This window comes from Agelaius phoeniceus, chromosome 9 (assembly GCF_051311805.1).
Source record: "Agelaius phoeniceus isolate bAgePho1 chromosome 9, bAgePho1.hap1, whole genome shotgun sequence".
Lineage (NCBI taxonomy): Eukaryota > Metazoa > Chordata > Aves > Passeriformes > Icteridae > Agelaius > Agelaius phoeniceus.
In genome coordinates, this window is record NC_135273.1 from 4,724,110 (window position 1) to 4,738,307 (window position 14,198).

The 14,198-nt window shown below is 46.9% G+C and overlaps 2 protein-coding genes across 9 annotated transcripts in view; both read left to right on the plus strand.

The window, feature by feature from the left end:
* Positions 1-1,511: 1,511 nt before the first annotated feature.
* NSMCE4A (NSE4A component of SMC5/6 complex) lies at positions 1,512-11,763 on the plus strand. The gene is made up of 11 exons (XM_054637529.2): positions 1,512-2,129; positions 3,263-3,343; positions 3,882-4,012; positions 5,003-5,151; positions 5,464-5,563; positions 6,839-6,929; positions 7,404-7,498; positions 8,279-8,327; positions 8,987-9,078; positions 11,077-11,168; positions 11,669-11,763. Exons 1-10 carry the CDS (start codon positions 1,925-1,927, stop codon positions 11,158-11,160), a joined length of 1,077 nt encoding a protein of 358 aa, XP_054493504.1. The 5' UTR covers positions 1,512-1,924; the 3' UTR covers positions 11,161-11,168; positions 11,669-11,763.
* Positions 11,764-12,665: 902 nt separating this feature from the next.
* ATE1 (arginyltransferase 1) overlaps positions 12,666-14,198 on the plus strand; it is a 69,268-nt gene continuing 67,735 nt past the window's right edge. For 3 of the 8 annotated variants that reach the window (XM_077182802.1, XM_054637135.2, XM_077182801.1), the window contains exons 1-2: positions 12,920-13,112; positions 13,980-14,043. In XM_077182802.1, the coding sequence (XP_077038917.1) occupies positions 13,010-13,112; positions 13,980-14,043 (167 nt within the window). In that variant the 5' untranslated portion in view covers positions 12,920-13,009. Of the gene's footprint in view, positions 12,820-12,919; positions 13,113-13,979; positions 14,044-14,198 lie in introns of those variants that run through there. The other 5 variants (XM_054637140.2, XM_077182803.1, XM_054637141.2 and 2 more) reach the window with 4 other exon arrangements.

Sequence of the window (14,198 nt, forward strand, 5' to 3'; positions counted from 1 at the left end):
TAACAACTGACATATACACACAGTAATAGCTAGGAAAGCACAGATCTGATCATCTGGACAAGCAAAACAAAAACGCAGGGCAATATATTGCAGTATTTTGGAATGTTGAGTTTTTATTAAGCATAGTGAGATGACAGTAAAAAATTGTAATTCACATTTGCTAAGCATGTATTTGCATCCTGAGTATTTTTTACCATGTGTTTATGTACTGCAGTGTACAATGGGCCCTGGTCTTGTTTGGATCCTCTCTTTAGCCTTTCTGTGTCAGCATCTGAAAGCAAATTACTCATATTGAATTTGCAATGCAGATTTGACAGCACTCTACAAGTCACACAAAGAATAGAAAATAGTTCAAGAGCTCAAATATAACTTATTAATATTAAACTGAAGTATTACATATTTTAAACATATATTTTGAAAAGTAGCTTGTGCATAGTTGCAGTCTGTAGTCCAGCTGAAGTACTGGTTTGGGCAAACTGAAATAGATCCATGTCTATATACTGAGTCAAGCTGATCTATGAAGATATTAAAGAAAATACTTCCAAAAATACTTTCAAACCTCTACCACAACAATTAGAACAACATAATAGTATTAATCAACAATGAAGGGCTAAGTGTTATGATTTCCATTTTGCAGGGACCAGCAGGACCAGGAAATTGATGATCCCTCTATTCTCAGCATTGTACCTCAAGTGGTACATTCAGAGTTGGGCCCTTCACTATAGGAAGGACATGGAGGTGCTGGAGAGTTTCCAGAGAGCTCTTCTGAGGAATGGCTGAGGGAGCTGGGAGTTTTTAAGCTCAAGAAAAGGATGCTCAGGGGACCTTCATCGCTGTCCTCATCGGTGATCTGGAGGACAGTGCGGCGAGGTGGGACCGGTCTCTGCTGGGCCTGCAGTGAGACAACCAGAGGAAATGGCTTTAAACTGAGACAGGGGACATTCCGATTAGATACCAGAAAATTTGTTTTCACTGTTTAGGTACTTAGGCATTAGGAATAGGCTCCCAGGGAGGTGGTGGAGTCCCCATCCCTGCGGGTGTTCAGGAGGAGCTGGGAGATGATGTGCTTTAGGGGTTATAGTGCAGTGCCGGGTGGGCAGCTGGACTGGATGATCTCGAAGGTCACTTCCAACCCTGATAATTCCACGATTCTAACTAGATGGTCCTTAAAGTCCCTTCCGACCCAAACCATTCTACGGCCCAGTCATTTATTTCATCTGCCAGAGCACAGATCCCTGCTCAGGGACGAGCGCAGGCGTTTCCACGGACTCATCCCTGTATGAGAGGCGCTGGAACAAGCGCAGCGCTCCTTTCCCTGTCGCTTCCCCTCGCTCCCCTCAGAACTTGGCTCCTTTCCCTGTCGCTTTTCCCCGCTCCACTCACAAGTTGCTTCCTTTCCCTCTCTCTTCCCCTCGCTCCCCTCAGAGCTGGCTGTCCCCGCCTCCTCCTCACGGCCCGCGGCTCTCCGCGCCCGCAGCGCCCTCCCGAGGCGGCGGCGGAGCCGCGCCCGCAGCGGAGCGGCCTCTGCGGCCCCGCCCGCGCCCGGCTTCATGCACCGCCCGCCGCTGCTCACAGCGCCCGGCCCCGGGCAGCGCCCGGAACTCCGGGGAAGGAAGTAGATTGCAAAGGAGCGCTGAGGGATCGGTAACCGCCCCTGCGGCCAGTCAGAAAGGCCCAACCCTGTTTGCTGAGGAAGGGGCCGCACAGAACTGGGGCGGCGAACAGCGCCAAGATGGAAGATCGCGATCTGAGCGGAGCGGCTCAGCGATCACCGGCGGCGCCCGCAGACCCTTCCACCAAGACCCTCTGAGACGAACTGCGCAGGCTCGACTCGGTACGTGCATCCCGGGAAGCACGGCAGGCACGCGGGCCGGCGTCATCCCGGTGGCATCCCGCGGTTCCCGGTGACAGCTCCGCGTCCGCCATGTCGCACACCGGCAGCAGCGGCGACTCCTCGCCGGACTTGCGCCGCCGCCGCTCGCGCCGGCCACACGCGCAGGAGGAGGACACGGCCGAGGCGGAGGCGGCGGGCGAGAGGCTCCGGCAGCTCAACATCGGCGAGGGCGACGACAGGGAGCACAACAGGATGATCCGCAGCCAGTATCGGGAGCTCATCTCCACCGTGCAGCGTAAGGAGGCGGCGGGGGCAGCGCCGGGGCGGTCGGGGCTGGCGGCCGGGGGGGCTTCCGGGGCTGGCGGCCGCTCCTGGGCGTGTGGGGAAACGCCTGGGCGAGGGAGCGTTCCTGGCAACTCCGGTTCCTCGGGCTAACGATGCTCTGGGTTTGGACTTAGATCGAAATTTGACTCCCAAGGAAGCAGGGAATCGCAAATCATGGATTGGCTGGAAGGGACCTTACGGGTATTCTCGTTCAAGCCGTGGCAACGACATCTTCCACTGCCCCAGGCTGCTCCAAGCCCTGTCCAACCTGGCCTTGGGCACTTCCAAGGATGCAAGGGCAGCCACAGCTTCTCTGGGCGCCCTGTGGATACACTTCCTGTATCTAAAGGTTCTCCAGGGTGAGGCCATTCCCCCTGTCCTGTGCCAAGTCCCTCTCCTGCATCCCCTGGGATAGGTTACGAGCGATTCAGCTGCACTAACACACATGCGGTGCCTGCGCTGGTGCAGGAGAACTTTAGAGATGCGGTGAAATCCCTTAATTTCACTTTTGTGATGTCTGAGCTTTAGTTTGAAACTGTAGGTATCATTATGTGCCTGGACCAGAAAGTTATTCCTGGGACTTCCAAAAAATGCTATGTAGCTTTTAGCATTTCTCCAGACAGGTGTGAGTCCTTCTCCTATGTGCATTTGAGTGAGCTGTGCTGTTTTCCTTACAAAAATGTGGGCATGGTTGTGTCAATAGCACTGCCAATTTCAGGCAACACGTGGGATTAGTTGTTTAGTAAATTCCTGATAAATTTGTTCAGTTGTTTTACAGGAGGCTACAGTGCAGTTTATGGGTGATCAGCCTGTTTATAGAAGTGACCTTTATGCATACAGTTTTAGGGACTGGTTAGCTTCTTTCTTGGAAATTCCACTAATTTCCCCAAGTCAAGCCTGTTTTGCCAGTGAGGTAACTGTTGAGTGATCTCTCCCTTATCTAGACCCATGAGCTTTTGGTTCTCTTTTCTCTCCTTGGCCCAATTAAGGAGTGATGAAGCTTTGGTGGGCACCTGGCCTCCGGTCAGCATCAAACAAGCGCAGGGTTTCTCAGTGCTTCTATGTTTCAGTAATTCAGGGTTTCCTTTGTGTCTTTTCCCACAGAAAATCGAGAATCCATGCTAAATTCAAAAAGCAACAGGCTGACAGAAGCTTTGGAAGAAGCCAATAGACTTTTTGATGGAGGTAAAACAAATTCTGTGGTCTTTCATTGATGTGTTTGGCCAAGTGTGAGGCAATGATGCCTTACAAACAAAAGAGGGCAAGAGTGAGGTCCAAGTACTTAATCAGAATTTTTATATAAGTTAAAATAGATATGTTAAGTTGAAGATTGGTTGAGTAAGTTGATGTGAGAAAATAAATGTCATTACAGTTTATTTACTCTTAGAAATAACTCCTTGCTTTATTTTGATTCGCTGGAACAGTGCATATCAGTAATGCACATAAAAGATAGCAGTGTAGAGGGGTTCATTTCACTTGGAATGGTGGAAAACATGTCAATAAAAAATGGATTTGTTGTTCAAGATCATCTGTTACTTTTCCATGGTTTGTCATTCTTTCCCTTTTTTAAATATAAATATTGTTATGAGGATTATGTGTGTTAGAGGTCATTGCAATAAAAGGATTTCCAAAGCACTAAAGCCCAGATAGTCCCTGTGCTGAATCTGATAATTCTATTTGTGACAATTTCATATTAATCACCATAAAATCCTTTCTGTGACAGTTTGCCGGGCACGAGAAGCTGCACTGGATGCCCAGTTCCTTGTCATAGCATCCAATATAGGAAAGGAGAAGGCCAATGAGTTACACTCAGAGATGTCAGCATTTGATTCAACAGCATTTGCAGAAGACTTGGTAAGTTCCAGGCTCTGAATTGGCCAACATTTCTGCTGGAGGTTTGTCCTGTACCATAAAGCCTCAGATTGTCAGGCAGTACTTGGCAGTTCTGGTGGAATTTAATGCTCTTCCTATCAGTTTCTTTGATAAACTCTCTGGTGACTGTTGTTGTCTTAAACTACCTATTAAGCACTTGCAATAGGGGAAAATCTGACTTTAAATGCAAACACTGCCCCCATTATTGCACTGCTGCTGCTTTATCGTGGTTCTGTCAGTTTGTGCTCTTAAAGTCTTCTGCTGTTTTTTCAGTCATTCTTCTGTAGTTTCTCAGTAACTAAATAGTTTCTTTATCATGTCCACTGGCTTCTTTGTTTTTGGATAGAGTTCTTGAGGCCCTGTGTCAATTACATGAAATGGGACTTTGGGAGACTTGAATGCTTTCAGACTGTTTGTCTCTTTGTACTGGGGGAAGAGTTGGATCAGAACAGCTTTTAACCAGCCTGTTGGCTTCTTTGCTCCTTGAAAATGCTTCCTTATGTTACAGCAGATCAACAAGGAATCATGAGTGTTTGCTTAAGTCTATAAAAAACATAAAGTTCAATTTAAAATTTTTCCTGGGTTAGTGTGCAGTGGTGGATGCAGGGATAGGCCAGATAAGGTCCTGTGATATTTGAGGGGCTGGGCTTCCTGCAAGTGTGTGGTGTTCAAAAACTGTGAGACATCTGAGCTCTGAAATGCAATATGAGTAATGTTCTGCTACTTCATACATCACTGAAAATGTGTTGGAATCTAAGCAGTTTTGTTTACCTATGGCTTTCATTGCTTGCTGAACACACGGGTGAATTTGAGTGTTTATCTGTTTTCATGGCATCCTCAGGAAAGTCAAAGTTCCTAGGCAGTGGTATTAAATGCTAATTTATCAGGCAAACACCACCACTGTATCACCATGAATGTACCTACTGCTTTACCTCTAAGTAATTTCTTATTGGAGCGTTTTTTCTTTTGCAGCTGACCTTCATGGGTATAAATCGCACAGAAGTGGAAGAAACTGATGACTCTGAGGATGTTCCAGATGATTTTTTACCCAGTCATGCCTGGCAGAAAATGGGGGAAGAAGCACCCAAGTACTTCAGGAGAGCACCTACTTTTCACTACATGTAAGTTTCTTCAAGGAAATAGTGTGTACTGCAGCTCAAGGTAATGGCCTTGGCTGATTCTTGTCTTTGATGCCATGGCTTGAATTGAGTTAAACTGAAGTCACAGCAGAGTGTTGACAAGGCATGAGGCTGTCAACATACTGGAACAACTTTTGGGGCTGGTTCTTTGCAGAAATCTCTAAATGTGATGAAGCTTTAGGTATCAGTCATCACTTTGCCCTTTCTTGAGGAGATCCACTGCTTGGTATAAAGATTCCCAAGCATACAGTGTAAACCAGATTTGCATGTGTGTGTTCTTTGTGTTTTGGTTAGGATGGGATCTTTCAAGTCTGAGCCTCCTGTACAAAAGCAGCGGATTGAGAGGCAGAAGAAAGCTAGCAGAGGGAAAGCAGAACGGGCAATGCCTGCTCAGGTTTGTTAAGTGTTATCTTTATTAACCATTTGTTTGGCATAGTTATTAAAAATTACTTTTAAATCTTTGTTTGTTTGTTTTGGGTTTTGCAATTATAAACTGTGTAGTATTTGTGACATCCCACCCTTAAGGGGAGGGGAGCATCCAAGTTCCTCAGTGCTGTGCTGTGCTCTGCTTATCTCCAGGAGCCAGAACAAGGACATTTGTCCCAGAAAAGTGCTGCCCTCCCTTCCTATGGCTCCTTCTCCAGCTGTACCCTGTTGTTTCTCACAGTGTGTGATTACCAGCACTCCTTGGTGCTTATTGCTAACAATCCTTCGTTGGCTCCACAGCCATCCAGCTGGAGTTGGAGACACACACACCAGCCCCTTTCCTTCTGAGCTTCTACTAAAGGATTCACACTCCATTATTAGGCTTCCTGATTTGTTTTGTGTGGACTGCAGTATTTCACTGAGTTGAAGGAAATAAGATTTACAGACCAATTTCATGTTCAGAAGGAGGGTTTACAAACTGATTTTCAACTTATGAGCTTACTTCTTCTGTTGCCTGTTGCTTTGAAGGAAACAAAAAAGAAACTTCTTTACATTAGTGTGGTGCCCATTTTTCTTTCATCTAACAGGATGTGGCATTTGCACTAAAATGTGGTTAATAACAGCAGCTAATTAGCTCACATAACCACTTTTTTGTGCTTTCTGTTTTCTTATTCTTTGTGTCATACACTAGCAGAAAAGCAAAAGTCTGGGAATACTGAAAGAGGCTTACATCTGAAACTGCAAATATAATCCATGTTGTTACAGGGAAGCCTCAGCTGTGATAATGTGATAAAGATATAGAGGCAAATGGCTGATTGCTGCTTTTTAAAAGGCAGCCTGCTCAATCCAAATAGTGATAGAAAGGATTTGTTACAGTTTGTACCGGGAAGAAGAGGAGCTGGAGGGTTTGTGGGTTGCTCTAAATGCTCATCTTCATTAAACTCACAGACTGTAGCACTGTGTAACCCAGCTCCTCAGAGCTGTTGAAAAGTAAGTGTGTACACCTGTACACAGGTTCAAACCATGCAAGCCATGGCCTTTCAGATTGACATTGTAAGATGGGAATTAAACCTAAAGCTCTTCAAAGTTATCTCATGTTTGCATAAGTGTGTTTGTTATGTTTGCATGTAGGGAGAAAAATTCAACTTTTATGTTACACGTTCAAAAGAAGCCCTTTGCATATTCTGGTAATTCAACAATTCAATTCATTCATTTGAGGTGAATGTCTGTTTCTTTTTCCCAGTTAAAAGAAATGGAGCAGTCTCATCAAGAAGCTACAGAAAAAGAAGTAGAGAGGATCTTGAGAATATTGCAAACTCATTTTGAAAATGATCGTAAGTATGATTAAATTAAGCATTCACTAGGGAAAATGAATATTCTCTGTCTCCTACAATGTGGAGTGGTAAAACTACAGAGACAAAATGAGATGAAGTCTGCAAGTAGATATCTTTGGTGAAGCACATACACCAACTATGTATTTTTTATGAACACTAATCAGCTCTTGTTTGACTGCAAAGTAAATGTAAATCCTCTCCCCTGATTAAATTCTGCCACTTTTAAATGGCAGTTAAATAGTCAAATGTATGGGTTTGTGTGGGGGAAATGATGGAAGAAGGTAATCTACTATACAATATACTCTGTAGAACATCTGTTACTGCAGGCAGCTGGGAATTCTGGATTATAACTAAATTGAAAAACATCCCTTTAGCTTTTGAAAGGTGCACTGGCTCTCTTAAGTTTGTATTTACATCTGTCAGCTCTGTGTATACCACCTGTTTGTTTGAACAAAGGTATTTTTGCATCCCCAGCTAATACACCCATTTCCTTCTTTGATTTTGTGATTGATCCGAACTCGTTTGCACGCACGGTGGAAAATGTGTTTCATGTGTCCTTCCTTAGCAGGGTAAGGCATGACATCTTTTTAAAATATCCCTTTAGATACTAGAATTTCCTAGAAGTACTGGCCTGTGTTTTTTCCTGGCTTTGATATTGAAGAATTAGGATTTAAATAGGAGGAATACGAATTTATTTTCTGCAAGCAGTCTGTGATATTTTGGTAATCAAATTAAAAAGGTAACAGAGTTGACTGACTTTATTTTTTTGCACTGCAGTCGATTTACCAACAAAACAACAGTGATATTTTTGCAGTCAATATGTTTATCAAAAAAGATTCTGGCTCACATTTTCTGCACATGTAGAAAAATTCTCAGAGAGTATGGAAGAGTTACTGAGGCTGTAGAACACTATATTAGTGCAAGGTTTTATATTCTTTTTGAATCCATGGATTTACACTTCAAAACTGTGCTTACTTTGTCTAATAAATAAAATTAATTATAGAAAAGACAAAAACTGCCAAGGATATTTTGACTAATTCAGGTTTTCTATTGAATAGAAATGTTATTATAAAGGGTTAGCTCAAGTATATTTAGAGAATAACAACAATTTTAATAAAGCATAACTTTTATAATCCAGCAGTTACACACTGTTGCCATATGGGCTGCCTTCTTTATGCATAAGTGCTGTGTTAAACTAGTTTTTTCTTATGTGGTATGCCAGTGAAGATTCTTTATCAGTATATGTACCTGTTCATGATTATGTAATAAGTAAAAATATGAAATTTCTGTGCATTATCCTAACTGGAAAACTCTTAAGTGATGAAACTTTAAATCCCGCTATTGTTTAGGATGGTCTTGCAAAAATAAAGCTGGATGAAGATGAATTGCCAATAATAGGTAAAATACAGCTTTAAAATACTCTAATTGTACCAACATTACATGTTACATGTTCACAAAGTTTTAGGTGTATTTTTAACTGGGGATATGCAGTGAATGTAATTGAAGGCATGAAGAGATTTATGAGCAGCTGAAAGGATTGAATCTTTTCAAATATTAATATATGAAAAAGACCATACAAATGAATTCTATTAATAGAAATCAAAGGTTATTACCTTTCAAGATATATTTTTGCTAATAAGTAAATGAACATTATTACACTTGGCCTAATAAAGATATCTTTGGGTGTAAGAACTCTCTTGTCTCAGAGTTGCTGCAGCTTCAGAACAGTTGGAAGGGAAATTCTTCATTCAAGGTTGAATGAAGAATTCATTCTCCATTCTTCATACAAGATTGGCTTTCATTCCCACAGGATATCAGTGGGGTTAAGGCTTTGGTGGGATATTGTAAGGAAGGAAATATTTAGGTCCTTCTGAAAAAAGTTAGTTCCTAAGTTTTTAAGACCTGAGACTAAGGAAGTATCTCAAGCAGTACATGGTACAGGCTCCTGATAGAGACTAACTGGGTGGAATGTGTAGGATTGATCTGATTTTTGTGAAGCTTTTGTGGGGAAACTGACTTTACAAGTATAAATCCTGAAAGTGCTGTGTTTTGATCAGAGCCTATAAAACCCAGCGAGGGAGGGGAGGAGGACAGCAGAGCTGCAGCACGGAACCAGGTGGTCATAAGTCTGGACCAGAAAGAATGGAAGGTACCATGGAGAGCACTTCATACTTTGCATCTGTTCTTTTTTATTTAAGCCTCTGAGAGCTGTGCTGGGGAGGGCAGGTGTTCTGTGTACAGAAACACTGCACTTGACCTTATAGATGCCAGAACAATCACAGATCTAAGGGATATTTGTAGCTGCAAGAAAATGGAGAATTTGGGCTGTGATTCCATCTTTGATTCCTGAAGCCTGGTCAGTTTAAGTGCTTTGAAGCTGTGCACTGGCTTCACTGTTTTATACAAGGCCTGGGTAAATATGGAATCTGTTTCTTCCCTGATGTACAATACTTGTCTCTGGAGGCAGAGTTATCCATGCAATTTCCTCACTGTTTGTAATAAATCTTAGACAAAAAGTAGTTTTGAGTACACATACTTCTCCTTTGTCCCTCACTCAGAATGTGAAGGAGAAATGTAGTAATTTGAAATAGTGCTTTAGCATCTGTTGTAGTGTGTTTTTATATTTTGTAATACTTTGAAGTAGTTTTGTTTTGTATTCCTATATTTTTCCCAAATGGTTTATCCCAAACTGTAGCCCCCTCCCTTTACCTGTGTTATCCCTCTCCGGGATGAGATCATCCCCAAACCCCCACCCTGGCTCTCTATCAATCACTCAGCATCCCATCCCCTCCATCCAGAAGTTTCTGTCCAGGTCATTGAGTGATCAGCCAGAGGCTGGGAGTCAGCCCCCCAAGCCTTGCCCCACACGCTGTCCTAAATGTCCATGCCCCAGTACCCATCCCTTAGAGTCACTCATTGGTTGGTAAAATGTTATCTACTTTTGGTTTCCACCTCCCTTTAAATGTGACCTTGGCACATCTCCCTGGGGCTCTCGGCAGGAGGGCCCTGAGGTGTAGGGGCTCCTTCAGGACTCCTAGAATAAAACCTTGGATTAACCCCTGCTAAGAGTCGGCCCTTTATCTTCTCCCGATGTCTCTGGTGTCTCTGCTGCTGCACAGGCGCCCAGCCCAGGTGCCCTCAGCACCCTCGGGGCACACACAGACAGTGTCTCCCTGCTGTCAGCCCAGGTGCCCTCAGCACCCTCGGGGCACACACAGAGAGTGTCTCCCTGCCAGCCCAGGTGCCCTCAGCACCCTCGGGGCACACACAGACAGTGTCTCCCTGCTGTCAGCCCAGGTGCCCTCAGCACCCTCGGGGCACACACAGAGAGTGTCTCCCTGCCAGCCCAGGTGCCCTCAGTACCCTCGGGGCACACACAGTGAGTGTCTCCCTGCCAGCCCAGGTGCCCTCAGCACCCTCGGGGCACACACAGAGAGTGTCTCCATGCCAGCCCAGGTGCCCTCAGCACCCTCGGGGCACACACAGACAGTGTCTCCCTGCTAGCCCAGGTGCCCTCAGCACCCTCGGGGCACAGAGAGTGTCTCCCCCCAGCCCAGGTGCCCTCAGTACCCTCGGGGCACACACAGAGAGTGTCTCCCTGCTGTCAGCCCAGGTGCCCTCAGCACCCTCGGGGCACACACAGAGAGTGTCTCCCCCCAGCCCAGGTGCCCTCAGTACCCTCGGGGCACACACAGAGAGTGTCTCCCTGCCAGCCCAGGTGCCCTCAGTACCCTCGGGGCACACACAGAGAGTGTCTCCCCCCAGCCCAGGTGCCCTCAGTACCCTCGGGGCACACACAGAGAGTGTCTCCCCCCAGCCCAGGTGCCCTCAGTACCCTCGGGGCACACACAGAGAGTGTCTCCCTCTCGGGGCACACACAGAGAGTGTCTCCCTCTCGGGGCACACACAGAGAGTGTCTCCCCCCAGCCCAGGTGCCCTCAGTACCCTCGGGGCACACACAGACAGTGTCTCCCCACTGTGTCAGGGCTGCCCCCCGGTGTCTGCCCACTCAGGACTGGCCCAGGGTTACTGAGAGGCTCCCAGAGGGACAGAGACAAGTATCAGGAACTTTATTACTTTCTTAGTGGTAATTAAATTGAAATAATTCATCTCTGCTGACTGACACTCTGCTGTTTTCTTTAACCAGGAGATCATAGAAACATTTCAGATAAGAGAAGCTATGATTACCCCTCTTTACCAGAGCACTGAAGAAGAAATGGAAACAGAGTAACTACTCAAGTAAGTTCTTTTAGCAAAACTCAGTGAGGTCCTTCTGCATGTGGGAGAACTTGAGGGAATCTGTGTGTGGCTTACAAATGCAAAAGAACTGTAGGCAGGGTGACTGTAACACCTGGAATTGCTGTGTTCTTGCCCTCTTCATGAAACAAAATGTAATCTAGCCTTGTATGCAAAGATTAACTGGGAAAAAAACCCTTTGTTTTTGAGTTTGATGGTCAGTTAAGTGATGAGTTATTTTTTGGAACTTTGTACTCAGGATGCAGTGTTGGAAAGAATCATAGCTTAGTTTTTCTGTTTGGGTTCTTAACTTCCTGACAGCTCATGTTGTTAATAAAGTAGTGTGAAGAAGGACTTAGAGGGAACCAGGCTGTCTTCCCTTCTGCTTCCATAAAATTCTTCCAGTGATTGGACTGAAGTCCTGTCACAGTTGTTTGGTCAATTCCAGATCCTAATGCATGTTGTCTTACTGCCTTCTCTTTTTTGTTTTTCTTTCCCCTTAGGTGCCTTAAAGAAAATACATCAGGACATTTGCTCAAACAATTGTTTTATATGTATATGTTGTAAAATTAAATATATTTTTTCTGGAACATCTCAATGCTTTATACAAGCTGCTTTGTTTCGAACCATGGAATGGGTTGGGTCAGAAGGGAACCTTAAATCCCATTTAGTGTCACCCCTGCCATGGCAGGGACACCTTCCACTATCCCAGGTTGCTCCAAGCTCTGTCCAACCTGGCCTTAGACACTTTGAGGGAGCCAGGGGCAGTCACAGCTGCTCTGGGCAACCTGAGAAAGTTTAGACTTGTCACAGAGTTCTTTATGTATTCTGGCTCAGTTTGCTACTTCATATGAAGTTTACTGTCACTCATGAAAAAGGTAAAAAGGAAACACTGTCCCTTCTTTTCTCTCTTGTCCCACCCCAGCAGCAGCAAGTGGAATTCACATGGTTAAACATCTCTGCTGGGATAATCTTGCTATCCTGTATGACTTTGGGTGCTGCAGGAGAATTGATACAGCCCTGCTGTTCTTGCTTCTCTGGAAATAAAGGCTTGAGTTTGGAAATTCAGTCTCAATTACAAATTCCTTTATTCCAAACTCCTGTATTTGTTTGGTACTTTGGGCATTGAGCAGGCCGGCTCTATAGAGCCAGAACATTATTTTATTAAAAGTACTTGTATGGAAGTCTTGTTCCATTCTCAGAAAACGCTCTGTGGAAGAGCTCAGGATCTCTCCCACCCTTTTATCCTGCTGTAGCAGCTCAGGGGGGTACACAGGGATCCATCCCCACGGAAGTGCTGTTGGAGCGCGTTTGTGGGGCGAGAAGTTGCTCAGGCCGTGAGGGCGAGGGGGGACACGGCCGAGGAGCGCCAGAGCCGCAGCGATCTCCGCTCTCCGATCCGGCAGCGATCTTCGCTCTCCGATCCGGCCGCGATCTCCGCTCTCCGATCCGGCCGCGATCTCCGCTCTCTGATCCGCCCGCGGAGGAGGCTGGGCCGGGGCCGGGCGCGGCGGCAGCGGCAGCGGCCGGGTAGGGGCGCTGCGGAGCTGCGGGGCCGCCGGCGCCATGCCCGCCGCCGTGGTGGAGTACAAGGGATGGAAGGAGGGCTACGGCTGCGGCTACTGCGGCGCGGCGCGGGGCAAAGTGTCCGCGGGTGAGCGGGGCCGGGGGTGGTGGCGTGGCCCAGCCGGGGCTCGGGGCTCCTTCGGCCCCGCCGCGCTGCCCGCGCGAATCATGGCGGCGGCGCCGCTTCCTGTGCGCGCCGCCCGCGCGCCGCCCGCAGCAAAGATGGCGGCGGGCGCCGCTTCCGGGCGGCCCGGGGCTCTGACCTGAGGCGGGCGGGGATGGCGGCGGGCGGCGGTTCCCCGAGCATCGTCGAGTTCTTCGGCGGGGAGGATGGCTACCGCTGCGGCTACTGCAGGAGCGACACCGGCAACATCTCGCACGGTGCGGGCGGGGCGGGCTGGGAGCGGAGCCGCCCCGGGCTGGCCGAGAAGCGGCGGCTGCGGGCGCGGGGCCGGGGAGGGCGGCCGGGACAGGCAGCAGTCCCCGGCCGCCCAGCCGGGAGCTTGGAACGGCTCATACGGCCCGGTGCTCCCTAATGAGTGTGACAGAACCAAGGAGGGATTCTGTGTTGTTTTCCTTGTATATATCTGGGGAGTGGGAGGTACACAGGGGAACTTAGCGCTGGTGCGGTCAGAGAAATATGGTTAATTGTTTCCCGGGATTTGTGTTGGGCTTAGGGTTTTTACATTTAATGTGGTTATTGAAATCAGTAATTACCATATTTAAGAATATGTCAGATCCCTATGCATAAGTGGCCATTAGCTACTCAGATTTGCAGTAACCGCAGAATCACAGGATGGTTTGGGTTGGGATGGACCTTAAATCCCACCCAGTGCCACCCCTGCCATGGCAGGGACACCTTCCACTGTCCCAGGTGCTCCAAGCCCTGTCCAGCCTGGCCTTGGGCACTGCCAGGGATCCAGGGGCAGCCACAGCTGCTCTGGGCACCTGTGCCAGGGCGTTTCCACCCTCGCAGCCAGGAATTTCTTCATATTATCCCGTCTAACCCTGCCCTCTGGCAGTGAGAAGCCATTCCCTGTGTCCTGTCCCTCTATCCCTTGTCCCAGTCCCTCTCTGGACCCCTTCATGCCCTGGAAGGGCTCTGAGCTCTCCCTGGAGCCTTCTGCTCTCCAGGTGAGCTCTCCCAGCCTGTCCCAGAGCAGAGGGGCTCCAGGCAGTTCTGCAGAGTTTGTTGTATTTTACAGCCCAACCACGGTCAGTCAAGTGTGCTGCTGTTGTTTATTTCAGGTATGTGGGCACATTCGATGACAGTTCAAGATTACCAGGATCTCATAGACAGAGGATGGCGAAGGTACGTTGAAAAGGAAAATACAAAGCCATGTTGTCAGCTGATATAACAGTTAGAATCTCCATTTAAATTTAGAATCCACATTTAAATTTAGATCTATAAATACACTTATATATCCATGAGTAATTGAACTATTTGTCCAGTGCTCTGTTTTACCT